At 45.1% G+C, this 24,531-nt stretch overlaps 1 protein-coding gene across 1 annotated transcript; it reads right to left on the reverse strand.

Annotated features, from left to right (window-relative positions):
- Nucleotides 1–669: 669 nt before the first annotated feature.
- TRAFD1 (TRAF-type zinc finger domain containing 1) lies at nucleotides 670–19,546 on the reverse strand. Its single transcript, XM_068989774.1, has 12 exons — nucleotides 19,460–19,546; nucleotides 16,319–16,377; nucleotides 12,064–12,199; nucleotides 11,898–11,951; nucleotides 9,435–9,837; nucleotides 8,404–8,610; nucleotides 6,086–6,162; nucleotides 4,429–4,659; nucleotides 3,273–3,393; nucleotides 2,297–2,636; nucleotides 1,665–1,737; nucleotides 670–1,438 (listed from the first exon to the last, which is right to left on the reverse strand). The coding sequence occupies exons 2-12, from the start codon at nucleotides 16,363–16,365 to the stop codon at nucleotides 1,379–1,381; spliced, it is 1,749 nt and encodes a 582-aa protein (XP_068845875.1). The 5' UTR covers nucleotides 16,366–16,377; nucleotides 19,460–19,546; the 3' UTR covers nucleotides 670–1,378.
- Nucleotides 19,547–24,531: the final 4,985 nt, after the last annotated feature.

The raw sequence follows: 24,531 nt of genomic DNA on the forward strand, positions 1-24,531 counted from the left end.
GACCAGGGATGGAACCCACAACCCCTAACCACTGAACTGCCAGGGAGGTCCTCCTTTTTCTTTTTCTCGATATAACTCAGATCCAGATGAGTCCTGGCTGCCACGAATTAATAGTGGCATAGCCTTATACAAGTCACCCGTTTCCACATGTGAAATTGGAGCAATTCTTCCTACTTTTCCCACTCCTATTAGGTTGTTGAGAGGAAAACAAATGAGGTCAAAATGGCCTACAGTGCTAGATGTTCTGGTGCACAGTATGAGGTGCCAGGGGTGATGGATAATTTTGCTAAGGCTCAGCAAGTCGGGATTGAGGCTTTTGAGGAACCTCCCCTCCCCTTTGTTTGGGGGTGGCCCCCAGCCCTCCCCAATCAGCCCAGAGCTGCAGCCACCTGTCAGTTTCCCCTAACTCTGAAGAGGCAGAAGAGCCGCATCTCGACTGGCCCTCTCTGAGAAGGCGCACCTTCCCTCGTTCCGCAGAGCTGACTCCAGGCGCCCTGGTCCGCCTGCACTCCAAAGAGTGCGGAGCAGAAGGAACCACACGACTCAGCTGAACTCCAAGTACAAAGTTTATTTCTATTACAAGGATGTTAATAATAACAGTAATAGTAAAATAAAAAGGGGAGGGGGCTCTGATTCTTGGTTTTCAGAGCCAACCACGAGTTTAGGCTTCAGTCCTGATTAAGGCAGAACCCAGCATGGCTCTGGAGGGCACAGGGAGCCCCTGGCCTTCTCCAGCAGAAGGCAGTGAAGACAAAGAGGTCGTGCTCCCCTCAGAAACAGAAGGCAGTGATGCCAGATGCCAAAGAAGCAGATTAAAACAAAGCCCGTAGTCCACTCACCTGAAACTCATCTCCAAGAGCCTTGTTCCTAACACATACTACAACTGGCCTGAACACTTTACCAAAGCTCCTCCACGCACCCCAGAGCCCAAATTCTAGAGTGGGGATGGGCAGGACACACGAGACGTTACCCCCAAGGTCCCAAATCAGGCCAGCACAGGAAGAGCATCACCTCACTGGTGGGACCAGCTTTCCAGAACCTTCCCTCTTTCCCCCCAGGACCCCACAGCACCATGAAGCGACGGTGACAGTTTGTCAAAAGATGAAGCCCTGGTGGGGCAAAGGGCCCTAATGTACATTTTTGTGCTGTCAAAGGCAGCAGCTAAAGCTGAAACATTCTCAACAGCCTCCCTGCCAACCCTCCCTCAAACCCCCAAACTCCCACAGCACAATCTCAAAAGACACAAAATGGCCATAACCTAGAAAACGTTAAAATCTGAAAGGTCGCCCCTGCCCACAGAGCCCAAGGGGCAGGGCTGCACCGTGACAAGTCGTGCGGAGAAGATGGAGCCAGCGCGCGAGTTCTCTGTGGACACTTGTTACTCCTCCTCTTCTTCCTCCTCTGCATCCCCAGCTCCCTGCTGCTTGGGGGTTTTTGCCTGATGGACAACAGAACAAAACAAGGTTTACACAGAAAGAAAGAAGGACGATCCTCCTGAAGAGTGCCAGAATGCCAGGCTTCTATGAAGCCACCTCCTCAAGAGCCAGAGAGGGGTCCTTCAGCTGCCATCAGCCTGAGGCCCAGCAGCTTCTCTGACTTCAAGGACCACACCAGCCCACCCCCCCGGAGTCCTCACTGAGCTTTACGGGCTGGACCCCTCTCACCTTTGCAGTTCTGCTGCGGTAGCTGGCAGCTGTGGGGGTGACCTGGGGGTTCCTGCCACCTTCACTCCTACCGCTGAAAGAAAAGGATTGGAAACTCATTCCTGAGATGCCCCTGAGCCAAAGTCAGGAAACTCAGGACAGAAACAGGTGGAGACAGACAAAAGCAGCTCTCCAGAAGATAAAAGGAATGAATAAAAAACCACAAAGGGACTTTCTTGGTGGCTCTGTGGAAGTCGCCTACCAATGCAGGAAGACGCGGGTTCTATCCCTGGTCCAGGAAGATCCCACATGCCTCAGAGCAACTAAGCCAGTGCACCACAACTACCAAGCCCGGGAGACACAACTACTGAGCCCACGCGCCACAACCACTGAAGCCTGCGCTCCTAGAGCTCGTGCTCCTTTAACGAGGCGCCACTGCAGTGAGAAGCCCATGCACCGCAGCCGGAGAATGGCCCCTGCTCACTGCAGCTAGAGAAATGCCTGTGCAGCAATGAAGACCCAGCACAGCCGAGAGTAAATAAAAGCCTCAGCGAGCAAACGGACATGATCAATCAGGCCACGATACAAGCGAAATCCACGCTTCCATTCTCCTGAGCTACCCCCAAGCTCTCCTCCCAAGCAGTGTTTCTTACCTTGCTCCGTATCTCCCTGAAGGCCCACGGGGGAAAGAGGGCACAAGGTTTTCTGGGTAGAGACTCCGAGCAGGGTAAGCCGCTGGGACGTGGCCAGGAGCCAGAGCCCCATTATGGCTGTTTCGACTGTGCCCCCGGACACCCTGGCTGTCTAAGTTATTGAGCTTCAGAGCGCGAGGAGGGCTCGGCTGGCACCCAGGCCTGGGGCCTGATGTGGACGTTGACAGGCGGTTAGGAGGAACTGTCGTATTGTTAGGGGGTCGGCTAGAGGGGATAGGGTAGGCAGGCCCTTTAGCCGTTTCCTGCTTGAGATCATCCATGTAACCAGAAGACAAGTCTCCTGAGAAGAGAAAAGAGCACCAGCTTCAGGGGAAAGGCTGCTCTTAGTGCTGGATTCGGGGCAAGAACAAAAGATCCTGGGTAAAAGATGACTGCCTCGTCCCTAAAGGATGCTGAGACCCGTGTCTGCAGGACAGGGTTGAGAACATTAACCCACACTGTACACTTACCACCTAAGTCCTCACCAACTAGTCAACAGCAGTGCATAAGCAAACTTTGACAAATCACTTCTAACTGGCTTTGGGTTTCTAATAGTGACTGGGTTTCAAAAACAGTTTACTTGCCTAGTCTCGAGACTGTAAGAATACTGAGGATAATTTTGATCACCCTACTCTAGGTGAGCATATTTCAACCAGAAGCAGGGGCCCAGGGCAGCCACGGTAAGGTGTGAAAATTACCTCCCAGTCATCCACTAAGTGTACTGACAGGGACCAGCAGCTGAGTAAGTATTGATGCTAAGCATATCTCATGGCTGTCCCCAAAGCAGCCGAGTCTAACCCAGGACCACAACTAGCCCCAAGGGAGTCCTCAGTGAACTTGTACTGCGCTTGCTAATTCAGGGTGCAGGTAAACCCCATTAGAGTAGCTGATGAGAAGTGCAGCCCTGGCGCAGCCCTGGCACAGCCCTGGCCCATACCCTGGTGTCGGACACGCCTCTTGGGCAGTTCTGATGAGGTCTCTCGAGGCTGGAGATCCTGGCTAGGGATTCCCTCCGACACGTGGTTGTTTGCTGTGGCTGGGCGTTGGTCACACTGGTCCTAACAAGAAAAACCAGAATTAGTACCCAGTCATTCCTATGAGATGAAGCACTGGGAGGAAAGGAACACCGGGCTGGCGGAAAACACCTGATGGTGGGTAGGAGGGTGGCAGGGTGGTGTCAATGGGACAGGATGACTTTGACAACCACCGAGAGGAAGGGCCTGGGAGCAAGAGGAAGCGATCTGGAACAGAGCAGTCGTTCCTGCTAGCACTGCCTGGTCAGGAAGATCAGGAGGCACTCTGATCTGCGCAGGGATGAAGGAAGGCGGATCCTGGGAGCCCAGAAAGGTCTGCCTACATTTTGACCACGGAATGTTGGCACCACTGCTTATTTTGTGGTCTCTTCTAGGGGACAATAGCAGTTACTTATCTACTGCTTGATCCAAAGGCATAAGTGTTACTTCAGAAATGAAACGTGTGGTGTTCTAGCAACAGCTCTGTGGCATCAATTACACAAACGCCTCTGAAATACCTTCAGTGTTCACTCCCATAACAAACAAGACTGGGCAGAAAACATATCTTCCACTAAGACACTGGAATCCCAGACTGGGAAAGCTGAAAGAGGACTTCAGATCATCCAGTCTAATTCCCTCATTCACAGGCATCCCCTGTGAGGGGCTGGGACCCATTGGAGGCCAACCATTAGGGCAAAGCTAGAATCAGCTTCCAGATTCCTGGAATGCCAAGATACAAATGCCGCCCCAACAGGAAGAACACACATGGTCAAGAGCAGAAACTGTCAGGGACCTGAGGGGGACTCCTCTAAACTCTCTGGCAAGCCCTCCATACCTGCTTACCTGGCTCCCGCAGCTGCAGCTCGTGATACAACGGTTTCCACTGCCAGAAGGCAGGCAAAGTCCAAAGGCCTGAGCTACTGTGTACCTCAGCTCACAAAACAGGACACGGCCAGTAGCCAGATCAGGTATGCATGCAACTTCAAGGCCAGAGAGGCCTTCTCGGCTCTGAAGGCCTCAGGTTCACTCCCACAGGATGAAGGGGACAAGACAAGTGCCCGGCTCTTCAGGGACTCTCACCTGGTGATGGAACAGCACCTCCTCTTCCAGCTGGACCCCACAGAATTCACACGGGATGACAACGCTTTCCTCCACAGGAGGAGAGCTGCTGAAGCCCATCAAAGACTCAAACTGGTCACTTGCAGACTGTCGCATCAGCTTCTGGAAGATAACATCAGGGTCCTCCACCCCTTGGGGGGAAGTGCTGCCCACATTGAGCGGAGGTAAGGCACATGAAGGGTTACAGCTTGTCTGTCTCAAAAAACACAGGTTAAAACAAAACAAAGGGAAAAAAAACAAAAACAGAAGGTAAGGAACAAACTAAATTCCAAAAATATTTTCAGGAAGTCCCAACATTTTCATAATGCTTATTAATATTTGGGAAAAGGACTAAAAAGGGTCAGGGGAACACAGATGAAACACTCACTCTGCTTTTACTTTAAACATTTCTGTACTGTTTTAATTTTTTTAAGTGTGTTTTTATGTGATTATTTTCTCTAAATTAATTTGAAAAGCTTCAAGATTCTTTCCACAGACATACAGTAAGAGAGGCCCATATATTCTTTGTTATCCCTGTGAATGGATTTTCTTATGTTGCTCCCAAACCAAATACTAGATGTATTCAAATGCTGTATTGTTCCACATATAGGGGAATGCGTGTTCCACCCAGAGCACAGGGACCACTTACTAGCCGTGGAAGTACCAGACTAGGTCAAACCAAATCAGAGTAAGAACGTTGAGAGGGAAAGGCGCTCCCTCCCCCATCGGAGCCACTCTTCCAGCACAAAGGCTATTCTCTAATCCTTCCTAAATAGCACAGGAACTTTCAGTCATTCAAAAACTACCTGACACCTTTCATACACCACGTAGTAAGAGATTCAGAAACCAAGAAACCAAGTTCCTGTCCTCTAGGAACTCCACCTAGTGGTACCGACCAACGGGGTCAGCAGGCCACGCCACAGGGTGAGGGTGACGGGCTGAGAGAGAGATGGGCGCAGGACGTCTGGGGAGCACACTGATGGGCCCTCTGGCCTAGCTTTCAGAGCACTCACTCCCTAGGATACTTTCCTGAGAGTCGTGTCTGAACCAAGTGTGTGAGCGAGGGGTCTGTGTGGCTGGGTGTGTTAAGGAGACGGGTAAAAGGCCACACATGTCCAGGCAGAAAAAGTAAAGAGCAAAACAGACCCCTAGCCCTCCCAGGAACTGCAGGGACTTCAGCAGGGCTCCTGTAAATCAAACATGGCATGAGATGAGAGCTGATTACAAGATGGTCTCAAGAAACGTACAGTATCTCCACAGACTGGATGCAGCAACTGGGCCTGCTGGCATGAACGTTACTTTGCCCAGAGAGAATGAGGCCGAATTCTCACACCCACATGTGAGGCACACACAATTACTACTGGATTTTCCCTGGAGTTCAGTAGTTAGGACTCCATGCTTTCACTAGTGGCCAAGGGTGCCGGTTCAATCCCTAGATGGGGAACTAAGATCCCACATGCTGTGCAGCACGGGCCAAAAAACCAAAATACTAAAAAAAAGAAAAAGAAAAAACACAATTGCTCCTCTCATCACAAGAGTTGTATCAGTTTGCTCAAGATTTCACATGTTCTGTAACACCAATATGGCCTGCACACGTTCTTCCTTAAAGCTTAAAGCCCTCAAGTAACTCACAACCCACCTGATGGTCAATCAGCAGTTCCTCTGGGTAGAGCTCCTCACAAAATTCACAAGGCAACATGGTCTCGTCAACTGCACCTAGGTATCAGGCCACACAGATTCAAAGTGAAAACCACAACCTTTTATACCCCTTAGGAGGGGTCGACAGGAAAATCTGATTTCCTTAAAACTATTAAATATGAAGACAAAATATATTTTCAGACCCAAACAGTCTTTATAATCAACAGATACTTGCAGTAGAACTTATAAAGAATGTACCTCAGGAAGAAATGTATCCTAAAAGGAAATCTGAAGAAACAAGGAAGCAAGGGTGAGCAAAGAAAATGGTGAACACATAATACACAAAATGATAAATATGAGTATATAAACAAGAAAACTCTACATCAGGATGTTAAAAGGAAAGCAACAGAGAACACTAACATCCATCAGTGGCATTTAAGTCATAAAGGGATGATCCACATTCTAAGCTTACTGTGTCAACCAAGAGAAGTGTGAGGAGGTGGACTGAATTTAGACTTTACTAAGTTAAATAAGTATGTTGAAATTTCCAGGGCAACTACTACAAGAGAATATAAATTCCAAACCATTCATTCACGCAGGATCTTTCCAGAATGAAACATGCAAACAAAGAACAAAGTCAATAAGGCAATCTAAGAAATGAGCAAGAAAGGAGAAAGTAAACCACACTGAATCCAGAGTCTTCATTTGTCACAACTGCGCTATTAAAATGTTACTTTCTTCACCAATCTAAATCCTCAGGTCCGAGCCCTGGTTGGGGAACTAAGATCTCACATGCCATGCAGCTTGGCCAAAGAAAAAGAAAGACTCAAACTTAAATATCTGGATCCAGGACCAATTCCTATTCTAAATCAACAAAATGTTCAAAGTTAATCCTACTGTCCTTAAGGTCATTATTCTTACAGTGACATGAAGAAAAACCACTACTGAGAGCTGCCTAATTTTCAGGTCCCTAAAATCTTGTAAGTTGAGCATTTTAAATACGACATGCCTTTCTCAAACATATTGTTCTCTAAACAAGAGACCCAAAGGGTGATTCACTGCTGATAATCCAACTTTTATTTTTAAAAACTTAGTTTTAATCCAATGATACTAAAAAAAAAAGAACTGGTTTTAAATGGGGGTGAGGGACCAAAGTTCTCTACAGATGAAGGACAACTAATAAATACAGAACAGAGGAAATATAAAAATTACCATTTTACAACTGCCATAATACTACTTGATTCACGCAAGAAACATCAATGAATTCTAAAACTGCTGGATAGGACTATGAGTATCCTGTTCCCCAGCAATCTAGAAACAGCACCCTACACACAGCTAATACGAAGCAAAAAGGCTACCTGCACAGTGGAGATATCTGACAGACTCCACTCTAACAAACAGGACAAACTGACGTCTTGAGAAAGACACAGCATGGCCTGTATGGCACTCCTGCCAAAACTGTAACATGAACTTACACGTGGAAAAAGAATCAGACACATCTTCATTGAGAAAGGAGGAGTCTACAAAACAGCAGGCCTGGACTCCTCAAAAATGCCGAAAGAAAGGAAAGAGGAGGAGGGGCGCTTCCCTAGTGGCAGAGTGACTGAGAATTCACCCACCAGTAGACAGGTTTGATCCCTGGTCCAGGAAGATCCCACATGCCGCTGAGCAAGTAAACCCGTGCGCCACAACTACTGAGGCCCGTGCGCCACAGCAAGAGCAGCTCCCGCTGAGAGACGCCCACACGCCACCACCACAGTCGCCCCTGCTCGCTGCAACCAGAGAAAGCCCACACGCGGCAGCAAAGACCCAGCACAGCCACAACCAGATACGTTCTTTAAAAAGAGCAAGAGGGTAGGAAGCCAGACTAAAAGAACCTAGAAAGAACTAAATGTATAATGCATAATCCTGGATTTCAAAACAAAATTAAACAGCTCTCAAGGACACTATGTATAAGTAAGGAACTTTCCTGAAAGTGATATTTGTATTGTGTTCACATAGGAGAATGCCCTTGTTCTAAAGAAATACATCTTATGACCATTTAGGGATAAAATGTTATGTCGGCAACTTATTCTCAAATGGCTCAGGGGGAAAGAAATATAAAGATAAGTGGAAATGCTAAAATTGATGAATATAAATGAGGGGCATATATTAATAGATAGTCACTGTACTTACTATTCTTGACAATTTTTTAAAAAGAGAGTTGAGAAAAGCAAATAAATGAAATTAAAAAAAACAAAATCTATCTCATGAAAAACTTGCAATCTTATATGAATTGTGACATAGAGACAGAGGCTAGTGCAGAATAAACAAACACACCCCTGATGTCATTCAGCGTGCTGGGACCTTCACGGGACTGGTCTGCCTCATATATGACCCTCCAGAGGTCCTGCTCTGCCAAGGTGGGGGCCTGGCCTTCATTCTGCAGACTGAGGGCCAACATGAAGTCCAAATTTGCACTGTCTTCACCACGTTCTTTGGCCGTCTGCCGGCTTCTATTCCTTTCCTGCCTTTCTTGTTCTTCCACTGAGGGGGGAAAAAGAAACAACAACTAGTATTTAAGAAATGTTAGATGCTCCCATCCCTTAGTTCAAGTCCAGGCCTAGCAAATATTTAAGGTTTTCAGGAATCTGTGCAGGAACAAAAGAGGCCCAGCCCTACAGTGCTCACAGGAATCCAAACATTAAGACTGCCATGATAAAAGGCTCAATTATTATTCTAATTGTTTTATTAGTAAGTAGTATAAATAAGCTGTAACTATGAAACAGGCACTGTGCTAAGCATTTTATATGTATTTTCTATTCAGACAGTAAAAAGTCTGCCTGTAATGTGGGAGACCAGCGTTCAATCCCTGGGTCGGGAAGATCCCCTGGAAAAGGGCATGGCAACCCAACTCCAGTATTCTTGCCTGGAAAATCCCATGGACCAAGGAACCGATGGGCTACAGTCCATGGGATCACAAAAAGTCGGACACAACTCAGTGACTAACACACTTTCTACATGATAGCAGAACGGTTTAAAGCATGAGGTCAGACAGCCTGAATTCAAACCCCAGCTCTGCCACTTACCTACGTTCAGAAAACTGTTGCGAGAACTAAATGAATTAACACAAGTGAAGCACTCTGTAAATGCCTTTAGGCACACAAGGGTACACTCAGTAATGCCAGCTATGAACAGCACTGTCACCCAACAATAATCCAATAGCAAAGAGGTTCTATAGGAAAGTTAAGTATTCTTCCTCATGTTACAGTCAGGTTTCTATAATTAAGATCTATCTGGTTCCAAAGCCCTGTTCCCATTTGCCCAGATCCTGAGACCATTCCAGGTTTCTATTCCCAGACACAACTCACATAGATTATTCTGAATTGGAAACTGGGCTGTCATGCTCCTTTGGTTGGTGGTTCTACTTTGGAAAAGGTCTGATTCAAAGGCTCTCAGGGGCCTTCGAGGGAGCCTCATGGGTGAGTCCAGAGCCTCAATCTGTCTGAGCTGGGACGCAATCCAGATCCCATCTGGACCCCAAGATTCATCATACGCATTAGGTGGCATGGCAGCCTCGACTCTCTTCTCCTCCACATCTCTCCCACACACTTCAGGGTGAGTCTTCAGATCTTTCACCAGGACATTGCGCCCACAGGTGCCACATAACTCCGTCCGGGCACCACAGTAATCTTCATGGTCCTTCAGTTTGAGAACAGAAAGTTCCAGATCACAGTGCTGGCAAAGGGCAAGCCGTAGAGGACACTCAGTCTCCTGTAAAACAGAATAATGAGGCAGTTAATATTCCTAAGAGAGGTCATGCTGTTGCATAGGGCAAGGAAAGCAAAAAGTATTTACAAAAATATTCTCTTCCAGCCCTAGCTTTGCCTGCCATGGTTTTCTATGTATTTAAGTCACAGCTTCCCTCTTTGTCCTGCCACCAGATTCTACAAAGGGAAAGAAAATCTTATGAGGAAACTATTCACTACTTAAAGCCACCCTATCGTCATCTTGTGTACACATTACAAAGGAACCCAAAATCAGCCAGCAAAGTCCAGGGGCAAACAGCAAAAGCAGAGCAATTCCCGTATGCTTGTCAAAGCTCCCCCAGACCAATTTCCCCTTAGTACTCTGATTTAAGTACCTGGCAACGAGGAAAAGTGATTGTCCTTTAAAAAGACACTGACTTTTCTAATCTGCACATTTGTATGTAGCACTGGCTTTTTTTTTGGTTCTCTTTAAAATATTTATTTATTCATTTATTTATTTGGCTACACCAGGTCTTTGTTGCCACACACAGGATCTTTAGTTGCCACATATGGGATCTAGTTCCCTGACCAGGGATCGAACCTGGGCACCCTACATTGGGAGTGGAGTCTTAGCCACTGGACCACCAGGAAAGTCCCAATATTACCTTTAAACTAACCAAATAAATCAAGAATCATCAACAAAGGGACTTCCCTAGCCTAATAAAATGTAGGTCAAATGCTTAGAAAAAGCAATGAAAGAGTGCCAAATTATTTATAAGATGTTTATCTCTGAGCTTTGGGGTCTTGAAGTAGTTGTTTTTATATTTTCAAAGTTTTCTACATTGACTATGAATCACCTTTGAAAATTATAAATTAATAAGTTAATAGCTTTTTTCAGGTACATAGAATGAAATGCACAAATCGTAAGTACATACCTTAATGAATTTTTACATATATATACACACTCCTGCATGACCACCAACTAAACAGTTGTTGGGATTTATTAATTGGTGAATATGTTTATGTTCATTCAAAATACACACACACACACACACACACACACACACACACACACACACACACACAGAATTCCCTGGTGGCTCAGACAGTAAAGCGTCTGCCTGTAATTCGGGAGACCTGGGTTCGATTCCTGGGTTGGGAAGATCCCCTGGAGAAGGAAATGGCAACCCACTCTAGTATTCTTGCCTGGAGAATCCCACGGACAGAGGGGCCTGGTGGGCTACAGTCCATGGGGTTGCAAAGTCACGACTGAGTGACTTCACATACACAAACACGCACGCACGCACATATACACGTACACACACACACGGCTTCCCTGGTGGTCAGGTGGTGGAGAATCGCCCTGCCAGTGCAGAGGACACAGATTCAATCCCTGGTCCAGGAAGATCCCAAGTACCTTAAGGCAACTGAGCCCATGGGCCGCAACTACTGAAGTGGGCACGTCCTAGAGTCTATGCTCCAAAACAGACGCCACGGCAGTGAGGAGCCTGCACACCCCAAGAGGGCAGCTCCCACTCCCCACAACTAGAGAAAGCCGGAGTGCAGCAACAAAGACCCAGCACAGCCAAAAATTAATTTAAGAAAACCACACTTATCCAACTATGCCCAATTTTATCTCAACTAGAGACCAAATGATACTATGTTCTCTCTTGTCAAATACTGCGAATTTGTTTGGGTGTAAATAGCATGTCACCCAAGCGATCAAGAAGTCAAAATGGAATTAGAAGAAAGAAGGCAGGCTGTGTGCTAAAGAGGCTGTACCACACTGGCCATCCCAGGCTTGGTTTAGCACCCAGTGAGCCTGCCAACAGTCAAACCCCAGCAGGAAGGACTCGGTTCCAAAGGCTCTGGGGCTTGAGCCTGAGGCACAGCGGCCGTGCAGTCAGATCTGGCAGCAGACAGTTGAAGTCTCAAGTGGGCTCAAACAGGCTTTGAGAGGCAGTGTGCCTGGCGCTGGCGGAGAACAAAGACTCCACAAGCCTGGCTTTCTGCTCTGCAGGCGGCTCTGTAATCTCCCCAGGACTGGCCCCATGGTGATTCCCTTCACGGTACAGGGAAACCAACCTCGTGCTTCTTTAGCTGCCTTTTCTCCAACTTCTTGTTACACTTGCAGGTCACCTAGGGTAGGAAGCAAGAATGAGTAAATGGGCTTTGTGACAACACGCTCACTTGCTGTTACACAACAGCAAGTCTAATCCGCTTCTGAACATCTGAGTGCGTGGTGGTTCACCTGACAATGTTCTGTAGCCATGTGCGTCTCCATGTCAGATTTGGGAAATGGTTCCTTGCAGACAGGACACACACCAATGTTCCTTTGACAGTGGATCTCATGGATGGTAAAGTTAAACACAGGAATTTCTTTTTTGCTACAGAAATAGATCAAAGAAAAAGGCAAGAATTACTGATATCTATGCCCAGAGGAATCACAGGGAAATCTGTCTGGTCCAATCTTCAGACTCCATTACTTCTCTTTAGTGAGGACCTAACAAATAAGCTCTGTGACTGTTACTGCCCCTGCTTTCCAAGAATTAACTCCTGGAGGTTTTCAGTCTTTCAAGCAACACTGAGTTCTCAGTGCTGTGCACAACCTCTAAAAGCTCAGCCTCACTCTCTAGACGTCAGAGTTCATCACAACCAACAACATGAAGTCAGATGCCATGAGGAGCTAGCTGAGCTAGGCTTTTCCAAAACCATCCATGCTCCAAAGCACAACGATCCACTCTAAGATTACTTTTTTTTAATAAATAAAAAAAACCACAACATCTACCGTTTACTTTCAGTCTCAGTTACCTTTAATCACATTAGATTTTATGCCACTAAAGTCAAACCAAAAAGGGCAGACGCCAGCTTTGGGACAGTCAGTGGGGAAGGGATCCTGCCCCCTTTATGTCTCACATGTCTTTCAAAGCAGGCTGGACATGAACTGGGAACAAGCTCTCTGGTTGGGTTGGTATAAACTTTACTGCAGAGATGTACCAAAAGGAAATCCTGAATCCCCTCCCCCAGAGTACACATACACTCAAACTAGAGGCACGTAACATTCAAAGGCCTTCCTTTTACTCATTCGGTTATGACCATTAGAAATCTCCAGTTTCAGTCTAACTAAAGGAAACATGAAAAGAATGTACCTGTAAGTATGTCACCTAGGATAAATTTTCAGAAAACAAAACACTGAACAGGATAAATACAGACAGTTACACAACAAATCTGTAATAACCTGTTTCACCCCTGAAGCTGAATACTACAGAGACCTTCTTCCACATCAAGCTGCAGATCGTTTCTCTTTTATAGTTTTCATCTTCAGACATAGTCTAAGAAACATTTCAAAGTAGGATGACAGGTGTGCCTCCAGCTAGTCATACTCCCAATCTGAAAGACTAAGACACCAAAAATATATATATAAATTCATTTTCATCCAAAGGTAGAACCATCAAGGCATGTACCTTGATGTCACTCGTACCCTAGTCATCGAGGCAGCTCTCAAAACAAAACTGGAAGGGGACACAGAGTAACAATCAAGTGTGAGAGATAGGAAGAAAACTCAGACGGATAAGAGGGAAACTACCAACGCTTCGACACCCTTAACGTCTCCTTATTTTACCAAAATTCCCAGCTTTCCAAGGAAATTGTCAGTTTTAAATTAATTCAGCTTAAGTCTTTCAAAACTGAAGAATATTAAAATATACAGTGGAAGGAGCTATAAATCAAAGTTATCATCTAAATCTATTAAACTAATAAATATCAAAATTACTAAATCCTACTATTAAAGATGTTATGAAACTAGTACTCTTAACAGATTGCTGGTGGTAATATAAAACCACTGCTTTTAAACAGTCTAAAACTGCATTTCTATTTCTAGGACCATTAACAGTTAAAGTGCGTTTAATAAAACAAAGACCCTGTCATTAAATTACTTGTTAAAGACCAGTAATTCCACTCTTGGGATTATGAAGATTTTCATTAGTATCATAAAATGGTAAAAAACTGAAAACCATTAAAAATACCTCAACTATAAGTCAACAGTTAAATACTGTATACTGACAAAGCGCAGGAAGCAAAGCCATGTCCTGATTGCAAATCCTGTGTTCACAGATGCCACAAAAAATTAAAGCCAGCAATTACATCTTACAGTGCTGAGAGTCTAGATTCTTTTTTGGTAATTTTGACAACAATTTTCTTTAAACAGCCAAAGTCAAGAAAGTAAGTGTCTGGCCTTTATTTTACAGGGCTCTTCAGGACAATGTACTGGCACAGAGCATTCATTCTACATGTATAATGCCACTAAAAGCTTTAGGGTTAAAAATATTAAGGACCATGACATAAAGAAGCAAGAGTCAAAAGCAGTTGTCAGGTAAGATCACAGAGCATTTACAATGTCACCTTTTGGGAAACCTTGAAAGAAGATAAAAGACAATTGCAATAATTACACAAAATGGTTACCTGATGGTTACTTTTTTTACAATTTAGCTGCCAAGGTAGTCCCACCAAAAGTTCTAAAGAGAGACAAAATACTAATATACTTGCCTCCTACCTACAGATAAAATTAAGATGTTTTAAATGAGAACACATTCAATTCTAGATAAAACTGCTAAAAGCCCCAAGGAAGAACTAGCCAAGTTAGAGATGAAATTTCATTTTCTGAGGTTTCCAAAAAATGGAAATTTTATTTTCCAAGGTTTCCAGAAAAGTCCCCAGCAAGCTTCCAAATGACACAGAACCATGCAAAAATAAGAAGTCAAAGTTTTCTAACACTGAAGCTTCTGTTTTTGAGATTCAAACTCTCCCATCAATGGACAAAACAGTAAGAAAAGAGGTAACATGCAAAACAACAACAACAACAACCACTTTCAATCACAACAAACTATTCTTTTTCCTGGCCCAGGAAGTTTAACTACAGTGCATACTCTGATGAGCACCTTAACTTTTCTTAGGGAACAACAGGAATATGGCTCTAAAGACAGAATTTTAAAACCTGGAATTTAAACAGGGCTACTTAGATGGGCAGATTGTACTGGCTTGGTCAGGTTTCCATGCTAATCTACCTTTTTTCTTTAAATTGCTTTGGCTTTGAATAACCTTGTTTTCATTAGCTTTCCATTAACTTACCCTTTCTTTTTTTTAAAAAAAGTCCCTTAGCATAGGGACATTTATATACTGTCCTAGGTTTGAGATTCCTTCAAAATGTAGTGGACTGAAAAAATAAGAATCTCTTAATTGATGTTAAAGCCAATATGTCTGTTTCTTTCTAAAAACACAAGGTTTTCTTGTGATTATTTGTATAATTGATTATTACACTTGCATCAGAAACTGTATACATAAAACCTAAACAGAGCTAAAATAGTTTTTTTTAAAGGTGAAAGGGACAGTGACACAGTACCAAAAAAATACCCTATAAGGCTGGCACAGTACCAAAAAAATACCCTATAAGGCAAGACATTCTCACAGAAATAAAATCTTAATTTTATGCAGGGAAAGAATATTGTGACCAGCAGTTGCTCTGATTGTATCCTAATGTTGCCGAGAAGTTGAGGAGGAAGCAAAAGGCAATTAAAAAAAAAAAAGAAGAAAGAAAGCAAAAATGTTATCAGGCTCATCTTTCAACAGCCTCTCCTTCTACCACAATTTGGTAAGTTAAATATAGCACAGGTAGTTCTGCTTTGCTTTTTTCTTTTGCTGTCAGTAAGGGAACTTGGATATCCCTAAAATGCCAAGTTCTTGAGAAAGCCCAACCAGAAAATCAGCTGATTACAAGCTGCACTCCTAAGTTTCATTTCAGCAGAAAAGGAGTTGCTCTTTCTTGTCACTCTTGTCAGTTAAACACACGAATATAAGAAAGCTTGACATTCCAGTCTGCACCCAGCCCTTCTCCTAACAGTTCTGGAATCATGCGGGACTGCTGAAAGACTTTGACTGAAGTTTTTTTTAAAGCAATGGAACATTCTTCCAGTAAAATCCTTTACAAAAACAGCTGAGCTGTTCTGCTGTACACATAGAGCCAAGTCCACACTAAACCATGATCCCATTCAACCTCAAGACAGCCGCTGCAACCACTCAGGGAGGTCCTTGCAATACACTTTGAAAAACACTGCTCTAGTCCAAACATTTCATTATATTTTTATTATCTTTAAAAAACATATGATATTTTTCAGGAAGACAAAAAACAAATTCCTGAACCTATAGGTCAGAAAAGTGAGGATTCAAAGCAGTCAAGTGACTTGCCAAAAGTCATTAACTAATTCACGGTAGGAACCAGACTCCTAACTCTCATCTCCATCCCATCAGTCTTGTCACTGCTCTATGCTACCTAAACCAATCACCTTGTGGAATTTCTAAGACAGGCAATTTTATCTAAAATTGTTTTAAAAAAACTTTAATCCCATATATTTGCATGACATGTTATATGGCTCCAATTTTAACCTGCCAACTACTAAACCAACTGTTTACGGAACTGTCCTCATTCCAATAATATTTCTTCGATTTCTTACCAATTGTCACACAGTCGAGTGTCCTGGTCATTTAGAAATTCAGCCATCTTGAGCTGTTCCTAAAAAAACAACAAAGGAAGAAGTAGGATCTTTCCATTTCATTTCTGTTTTAAGAATGAACACACACACACACACACACACACACCAGTGCACAGAAAATGTCACCAAAGCCAGTTCATTTAATACCCAACACACTTGGGTCTGATTATTTTCATTTTAAAATAACTTGCCTTGCAGGGCTTCCCTGGTGGCTCAGTGGTAAAGAATCCGCCTGCCAGTGTAGGAGACACGGGTTCAATCCCCAGTCTGGGAAGCTCCCATGTGCCGAGCAATCAAGCCCTTGTGCCACAAGTTCTGAGCTTGTGTTCTAGAGCCCGGGAACAGCAACAAGAGAAGCCACCACAGTGAGAAGCCCACACACCACAACCAAAGAGGAGCCCCGCTCTCTGCCAACTAGAGCAAAGCCCACAGAGCAGTGAAAAACCAGAACAGCCAAACAGAAACAATTACCAACAAAAAATAAAAGTAATTTGACTTGCAAAAACAGCACAAAGAATTCCCACATATCTCTCACCCAGTACATCATAAATAACCATAGTAAAATTACCAAAGGGCAGGAAACTAACACTAATACTATACTAATAACTAATCTACAATCAGTTAATTTCACAAATCATGCACTAATACCCTTTCTTGGGTTCAGGATGCAATCCAGAGTCCAATATTGCATTTATTTGTTATTTCTCCTTAATCATCTTTGATCAGGGATATTTTTTCAGTCATTCTTTCTTTTTTTTTTTGACTGAGCAGCATGTAGGATCTTAGTTCCCCAACTAGGGACCAAACCCTCAAACCCATGCCTCCTGCAGTGGAAGAACGGAGCCCTAATCACTAGACCGCCAGCAATTCCTTCAGTCTTTCATCGTGCATGACCTTGTTAAATCTACTGGCTAGTTATTTTGTAGAATATCCTTTAAGTTGAATTTATTTGATGTTTTCCTGTGGTTAATACATTTTTGACAAAAATACCACAGAAGTGATGTTGTGCTCATCTCAGGGCATTTATATCAGAAACCACATGATGTCAACAGTCATTATTACAGATGAGGCTAACTTTGATCACTTCACTGAAATAGTGTCTGCCAGATTTTGCCACTATGAAGTCTTTGCGTTTTTCTAAACAAGATGTTAACGCAGAAAGCAAAGTTTTGGCAACTTTAATACCAGTATTTACAATACTCAGATTACCCCTTTCCATGACGCAAAAATGGTCTAAAATACTGCCTTAGTAGGGTTCTTGAATGGTTTACACCTTTCCAAACTAACACTTTTCAAAACACCTACTCGTTCATTCAACATAATTAAGACCGTGTGCCACTTGTACCCTAGTCCTAACAATACAAAATAACAAAATATATTGTCCAATCTCTAACACAACAACAATTGAGTGATAGGGGAAAATAAGCAAAGAAACTGACAAGTATTTTGATGTTAAAGTTAAGTAGACTAATGGAGATTGAATGAAGGGAATCTACTCTAGATAAGGGTGGTCAAGGAAGACATTTCTGAGGACATGACATTTAAAAAAAAAAAAAAAAAAGACCTGAAGCACAAGGATCCATCCATGCAGAGGAAGATAAGAGGATGGAACAGAGAAAAACCCACTCAGGCACTGGGCCTAACAGGCAATGAGAGAAAGTACAGGTAGATCTGAAAGAGCATAACGAACGGGGGATGATTCAAGCCCTTATCCTGTAGGAGAGAAAATACTGGATTATTTTCCAGGTTCAGTAATAAACCACAGAAGCGTTTTAAACTAGGAAGTGAGGAGATTAACGACATCCACTCTGATGTGATGTAAACTAGTGACAGGAAGCACCTATCTATGAAACTAAATCATGTTCCCAAAAGGGATAAGCCTGATAACTTTTCTCAGGGCTGTCTGACTGATCCTAGGCATGCTGTATTCCATCCCACCAAAGCCAGGGTCAGAGCTTCTGAAGAGTCAAATACCCGGTTCTCTAGCTTCAGGGGGGCTGGGGCGGCACGCAGGGCTCGGAGTTGGTCCCCTCCGAGGGTCAATTCTGCTTCTGCAGTTCAGCAGCGGTGTGATTTAACCTCTCTGGGCCTTTGGATTCCTCACGCAGAAAGGGTCACTGGGAGGAGTGAAGGAGCGAATGCATGGAAGCGCTTTGGTAGAGGAAGTTTCTTTTAAACCTTAGAAGGAGGCCCCTCTTAGGCGAAGGCCAGGACTCCCAGGACTTCCTTGTGCCCGAGGTGGGTGGGGACACCACCGCAGGGTCCACAGGCCAGGAGGCAGTTTCCCGAGGGGGAGGGGTGATCCCCGATGGGGAGTGGAGAGGGCACCAGCTTCGCCGATCGTAATCGACATTTACCGGCTGTTTACTGATGGCTCAGGCGGTAAAGAATCTGCCTGCACTGCAGGGAGAGCCGGGTTCGATCCCTGTGTTGGACAGATGCCCTGGAGAAGGAAATGGTAACACACTCCAGTATCCTTGCCTGGAGAATCCCACGGACATAGGGGCCTGATGGGCTGCAGTCCATGGGGTCGCAAAGAGGCGGGCACGACTGAACAACTAACACTACTGATGGCTAAACGCTTTTACGTGGACAGTCTTTTCATCCAGACCACAATCCGACGAGGTGAAAAAGTCATCACCCCCATTTCAGAGACCACGCAAGAGGAAATCCGGGGAAGACAGCCGCTGCACGGTTCTGAGTCCGGGCCTCGAACCAGGTCCGTCCGCCGACAGCCCACGCCAGGCCACCCGCGGCCCCTCTCAGGTTGGCAGCTCTGGACTCGGGCCCCGCCCCGCCCCGCCCGGGGCGCGGTGCCCACCGTCCGCTCCGAACTACGGCCGACTCCCAGCCCCGCGGGGCCAAGGCCTGGAAGGGGCGGTACCGCCGGAGCTGTCGAGGCTCCGCTAAAGAGGAGCAAGGACGGCCTTTCCCACTGGCCAGGACAGACTCCGCGACGCGGGCATCTTTCTTTTTTTTTTTTTTTAACGAGAAATCCCGCGATCCCAGGGGCCCACAAAAGCCCACCCTCGAGATGCCGGCCTCCTCCCAAAACTGGAGCCCGCAGGAGGCTCCCCAGACGCTGGCCACCGCCTCTCTCACCTGGGACGAGACGAGAGACGCCAAGCAAATCCGCTAAGTCGCCGACACTGAGCCTCTACGGTGAGCCACCGCGGCTGAACAACGGCCCCCGAAGCCGCCTCACCACTTCCGACCGTCACGGAGGAGCGCGCCCATTGGCCAGGAGCGGACCCGATTCTCTGTCCATTGGACGGCACTGGTGTCCTTCTCAGAGCCCCTCCTTCTCCGTGCCGATTGGCTCCGCAGGGCTGCGGGGGAGTGTTCCTAGGAGTCCCAACCCCTGCACATCTGGAAGGAGCGGCAGAGACCTGAGCTATGAGCCTAGACCCTGCTGACATGGGCCAATAATATTTGCATGAATAAACTGTACAAACATTACTAATATTCCTTATATATCAAGATAACTAACGGCATTTGTTCTCTTGTCATGGGCCATTAATACTTATTAGTCATTCTTGTTGCTATTATAATGCCCTCGTGCCAAGACATCTGCAAGGATCTGCCCATATTTGAGCACTTGGCTTTATACAGTGAAAGAGCGAGTGCATGACAGGCAGGTTTCAGTTTCAGATTCTCCACTTTCCGCCTGAATAGATTCTCTGAATTCCTCCTCCCTCATGAATTATATATATAAAATAGTTGAATATAGAAGAGAACATATTATTTACAATATAGCAATTCAAAGTAATTATTTTTTGCAGATTATAATTGCAAGATATTTATGACATAGTGGTAAGCAGGAGAAGCAGGTCACAAAGCATTGTTTATTTATAACAGGATAGAATGCTTAACTTAAATGGATCGTAAATTCTCTGTGATTCCCAAGATATAAAGTTCAAAATCAGGCAAAATTAATCTAAGGTGAGAGAAGTTACTATAACGGTTCCCATTTGGAGGGTATGATCTGCAAGAAAATATGAAAAAGATTTCCAAGTACTGGAAGTGTTCTATAACTTGATCTGCAAAGTGGTAAACACATGTACTAATTAGTAAATGGTCACTAGGCTATACAGTTAGGATTTAAACACTTTTCACCATATGTTAAAGATAACATACCATTCTGTATTGTCCTGCACCTTGACTATTTTTTTGTAATACTACACATTCAGTCTTGAAGATCTATTCGTTTTTAGCTCCTGTATCTGAAGCGTCTTTACACTTTTTCAGCAGTCATTCCGTTCTATGATGTGCTATGGTTTATTGAACCAATTCCCTGTGGATAGACATTTCAGCTACAAAATGCTTTTTTAAATTTTTATTTTTGTATGGCTATGCTAGGTCTCCATTGCTGCGTGGGCTTTTCTCTAGTTGAGGAGAGCAGGGGGATACTGTCTAGTTGCAGCTGCAATGCCTGGACTTCTCCTTGTTGCTGAGCATGGGCTCTAGGCACGTGGGCCCAGTAGTTTCGGTTCCCAGGCTCTCTACACAGGCTCCACAGGTGTGGTGTGGCGCACAGGCTTAGTTGCTCTGCAGCATATGGGATCTTCCCATATCAGGGATTAAACCCATGTTTCCTGCATTGGCTGGAGGATTCTTTATCACTGAGCCACCAAGGAAGCCCCAAAATGCTATTTTTGAATACACCATAACCAATACCTGAAGTCCACAACTACATCAGCACCAGCCTCATTGATTTGCTCAGCGTATTTATAGAGGGTACCATATGTGCCAGGCCCCAGATGAGATCCTGGAGCTTTACTGGCAAACAACATGTCAAGCTCCCTGCCTTCCCAGAAGCTTGCCAGGAAGACAGGCACAATGGCAATGACAATAACTATGATACTGCTGTGGTATAATAAAGAACACAATGTATCTGATTTTTGTCCCTGGCACAGAAAAACCTTGGAATTTCCTGAGCAAATAGGAGCATCTATGTTATGCTAGTGAGGTGACTCAAAGTGAACCCCTAGATAGCTTCAGAATGGTGGGCTGGGGACTTCCCTGGTAGTTGAGTCGGTAAGACTTCATGCTCTCAATGCAAGGGGCCCCAGGTTCAATTCCTGGTCAGGGAACTAGATCCCACATGCTACAAATAAGACCTGGCCCAGCCTAAACAAATAAATATTGGAAAAAAAAAAAAGAATGGTGGGCTGATCCCCAGAAAGACCAATCCCATTATTAGAGAATTGGAATTTTCCACCTCCAGGGAGGGGAGGGGTCTGGAGGCTGAGTTCAGTCAGGTGACCAGTGATTTCATTTACCTTGCCTTTAGTGATGAAATCTCAATAAGAACTCTGGCACTTAGGCTAGAGTGTGCCTGGAGCGTGACATACCCTGACTCCACAGGGAGAAGGCACCAAAGCTGTGTGTTGTCCCTCAGGCTGCATCCTATGTGTCTCTTCATTTGGCCGTTCCTGGTCTCTATCCTTTACAATCAAGCAGTAGTTGTTAGCACTTTCCTGAGTTCTGTGGGTCATTCTGTGCTGTGCTGTGCTAAGTCCCTTCAGTCATGTCCAACTCTTTGTAACCTTAGGGACTGTAGCCCGCCAGGCTCCTCTGTCCTTGGGATTCTCCAGGCAAGAATTCTGGAGTGGGATGCCATGCCCTCCTCCAAGGGATCTTCCCAACCCAAGGATAGATCCCATGTTTCCTGCGGCTCCTGAATTGCAGCCGGCTTCTTTACCCCTGAGCCACTGGGGAAGCCTGCTTTCATTCTAGTGAAAAGCCTAAGAGAGTCACGGGAAACCCTAAATTTGAAGCCAATTGGTCAGAAGTCTGGTTAATCTGGGGACCCCTGAAGTGTGGCCAGTAATTGACATGAGTGCCATCTTGTTGAGGATTAGTAAGATCTGTTTTTCATGCACAGCAATTAACTTCTGACAACACCTGTGTAGAGTTTCTCCTTACACTGACAACCAATCCTCCAACCCATTGGTCTTCACCTGGATATCCTGCAGTTTAATTCAAGACTCACACTAACTACCTGATCCCACAAGTTAAAGGCTCAGTCCCACAACACTGCTCTTCCTCCCCCAGCTTCTGCTGCCAGTCACAAGCCCAGTTTGTCACCATGCTTCTGACCAACCAGCTATAAATTGAAGATTCCCACAATTCCCTCCTCGTATTTGATAATTTGCTATATTGGCTCACAGAACTCAGAGAAACACTTTACTCAATTTTCCTGCTGCTGCTGCTGCTGCTGCTGCTGCTAAGTCGCTTCAGTCGTGTCTGACTTAGTGACCCCTGGTTTCTCATAAAGGGTGTTATTAAGGATACAGTTAGTTGATCAGCCAGACTAAGAGGTACACAGGGCAAGGTCTGAATGGGTCCCAAGCACAGGAATGTCTGTCCCTGTGGAGTTCAAGTGTGGCACCTTCCTGAAGGTCATAGTTTAGAGGTTTTTATGGATGTGAGTTTGAGCAAACTCTGGAAGAGAGTGGAGGACGAAGGACACTGGAGTGCTGTAGTCCATGGAGTCGCAGAGAGTCAGACACAACACTGGAGGTTCAATTACACAGGCATGATTGATTAAATCATTATGGCCATTTGTGATAAGCTCAATATCCAGCCCCTCTCCCTTCTCTAGGAGGTGGGCAAAGGGTGAGACCAAGAATTCTAATGCTCTAATCACCTGGTTGGTTTACCTGGTAACCAGCTATCTAGGGACACACCAAGAGTCACCTCATTAGTATAAACTCAGGTGTGGTTGAAAGGAGCTTATATGAGCAACAAAGAATTCTCACCACTAACACTCAGGGGATTTTCCAAGGGTCTCAGAAGCTCTTAGGCCAGGAACTAGGACAAAGACCAAATATTTCTTATTTTATCACCATGTCACAGGGACTGAGTCTGTTCATGTTTGGAGGCAGGGGCTACACCCACCTGGGGGTGAAACAGAACAGTGAAGGTGTAAGACCGCCCAGCCCACGGTGAGAGGGCTCTTCGCTGAAGTGGCCTCTTTTGTGGAGCACAGGCTGGAGGGTGCTCAGGCTTCAACAGCTGCCGCGCAAGGGCTCAGCGGTTGTTTCAGGGCTCTAGAGCACAGGCTTAATAGTTATCGCTCATGGGCTTAGTTGCCCTGAGGCATGTGGGATCTTGCTAGACCAGGGATCAAACCCATCTCTCTTGCATCGGCAGGCAGATTCTTCACCACTGAGCCACCAGGGAAGCCCAGGTTTCAGAAGTTTGAAACAGATTTTCCCATAGCAGCTGTATTACACTGGCAATTACAATCTCAAACGGATCCGTGAAATGTTATTCAATTTATAACAAAGCTGTCCCCTAATCCTATGAACTAAACAGAATCCTTTCAACAAAACTTGATTTTCACTAAGTCAACCAGAGTTGGGTTTTGTCTTGTCATTAATTATCTTGTCTGATTAAAAAAAAAAAACCACTATAAGAACCTGAATCCTTGAGAATGTATCTCCTTTTCTCCCTTGCCCCACCCCCACACACATATCCTACAGCCACAGGAACAGAAAGGGAATCATTTTTTCTCTCCTTGAAGCTGCTTTTTTGACCAAGAGACTTCTAGGAAACTAACTTACATATAGGAATCTTCATGCTGTGTAATTACAAGGATGACTAACACTGTTTTCAGCAATAAAAAATAAATGGACTTGGGACTTCCCCGGTGATCTGGTGGCTAAGACTCCCTACTTCCAAAGCAGAGGGCCCAGGTTCCATCCCTGATTGGGGAACTAGAACCCACATGCCTCAGCTGAGAGCTCATATGCTGCAACTAAAGACCCCGCATGCAGCTATGAAGATGCCCCTCGAGCCGCAACTAAGACCCGGTGCAGTCAAATAAACACATGGACTGTGCTGTGCTAGGTTGCTTCAGCCATGTCCGATTCTTTGGGACTCCATGGACTTTAGCCTGCCCAGGCTCCTCTGTCCATAGGATTCTCCAGGCAAGAGTACTAGAGTGGGTTGCCATGCCCTCCTCCAGGGGATCTTCCTGACCCAGGGATCAAATCTGTGTTTCTTATGTTTCCAAAGAACCTTGGCAGGCAAGTTCCTTATCACTGGTGCCACCTGGGAAGCCCAAACAAATACACAAATACAAATAAATATTGAAAGAAAAAAAAATAGACGCAGCCAGCTACTCCAAATCTCTGTGGACTCCTTTGCTGCTCCTCAGCCTCACC

Source organism: Capricornis sumatraensis, chromosome 17, assembly GCF_032405125.1.
Source record: "Capricornis sumatraensis isolate serow.1 chromosome 17, serow.2, whole genome shotgun sequence".
Classification (NCBI taxonomy): Eukaryota; Metazoa; Chordata; class Mammalia; order Artiodactyla; family Bovidae; genus Capricornis; species Capricornis sumatraensis.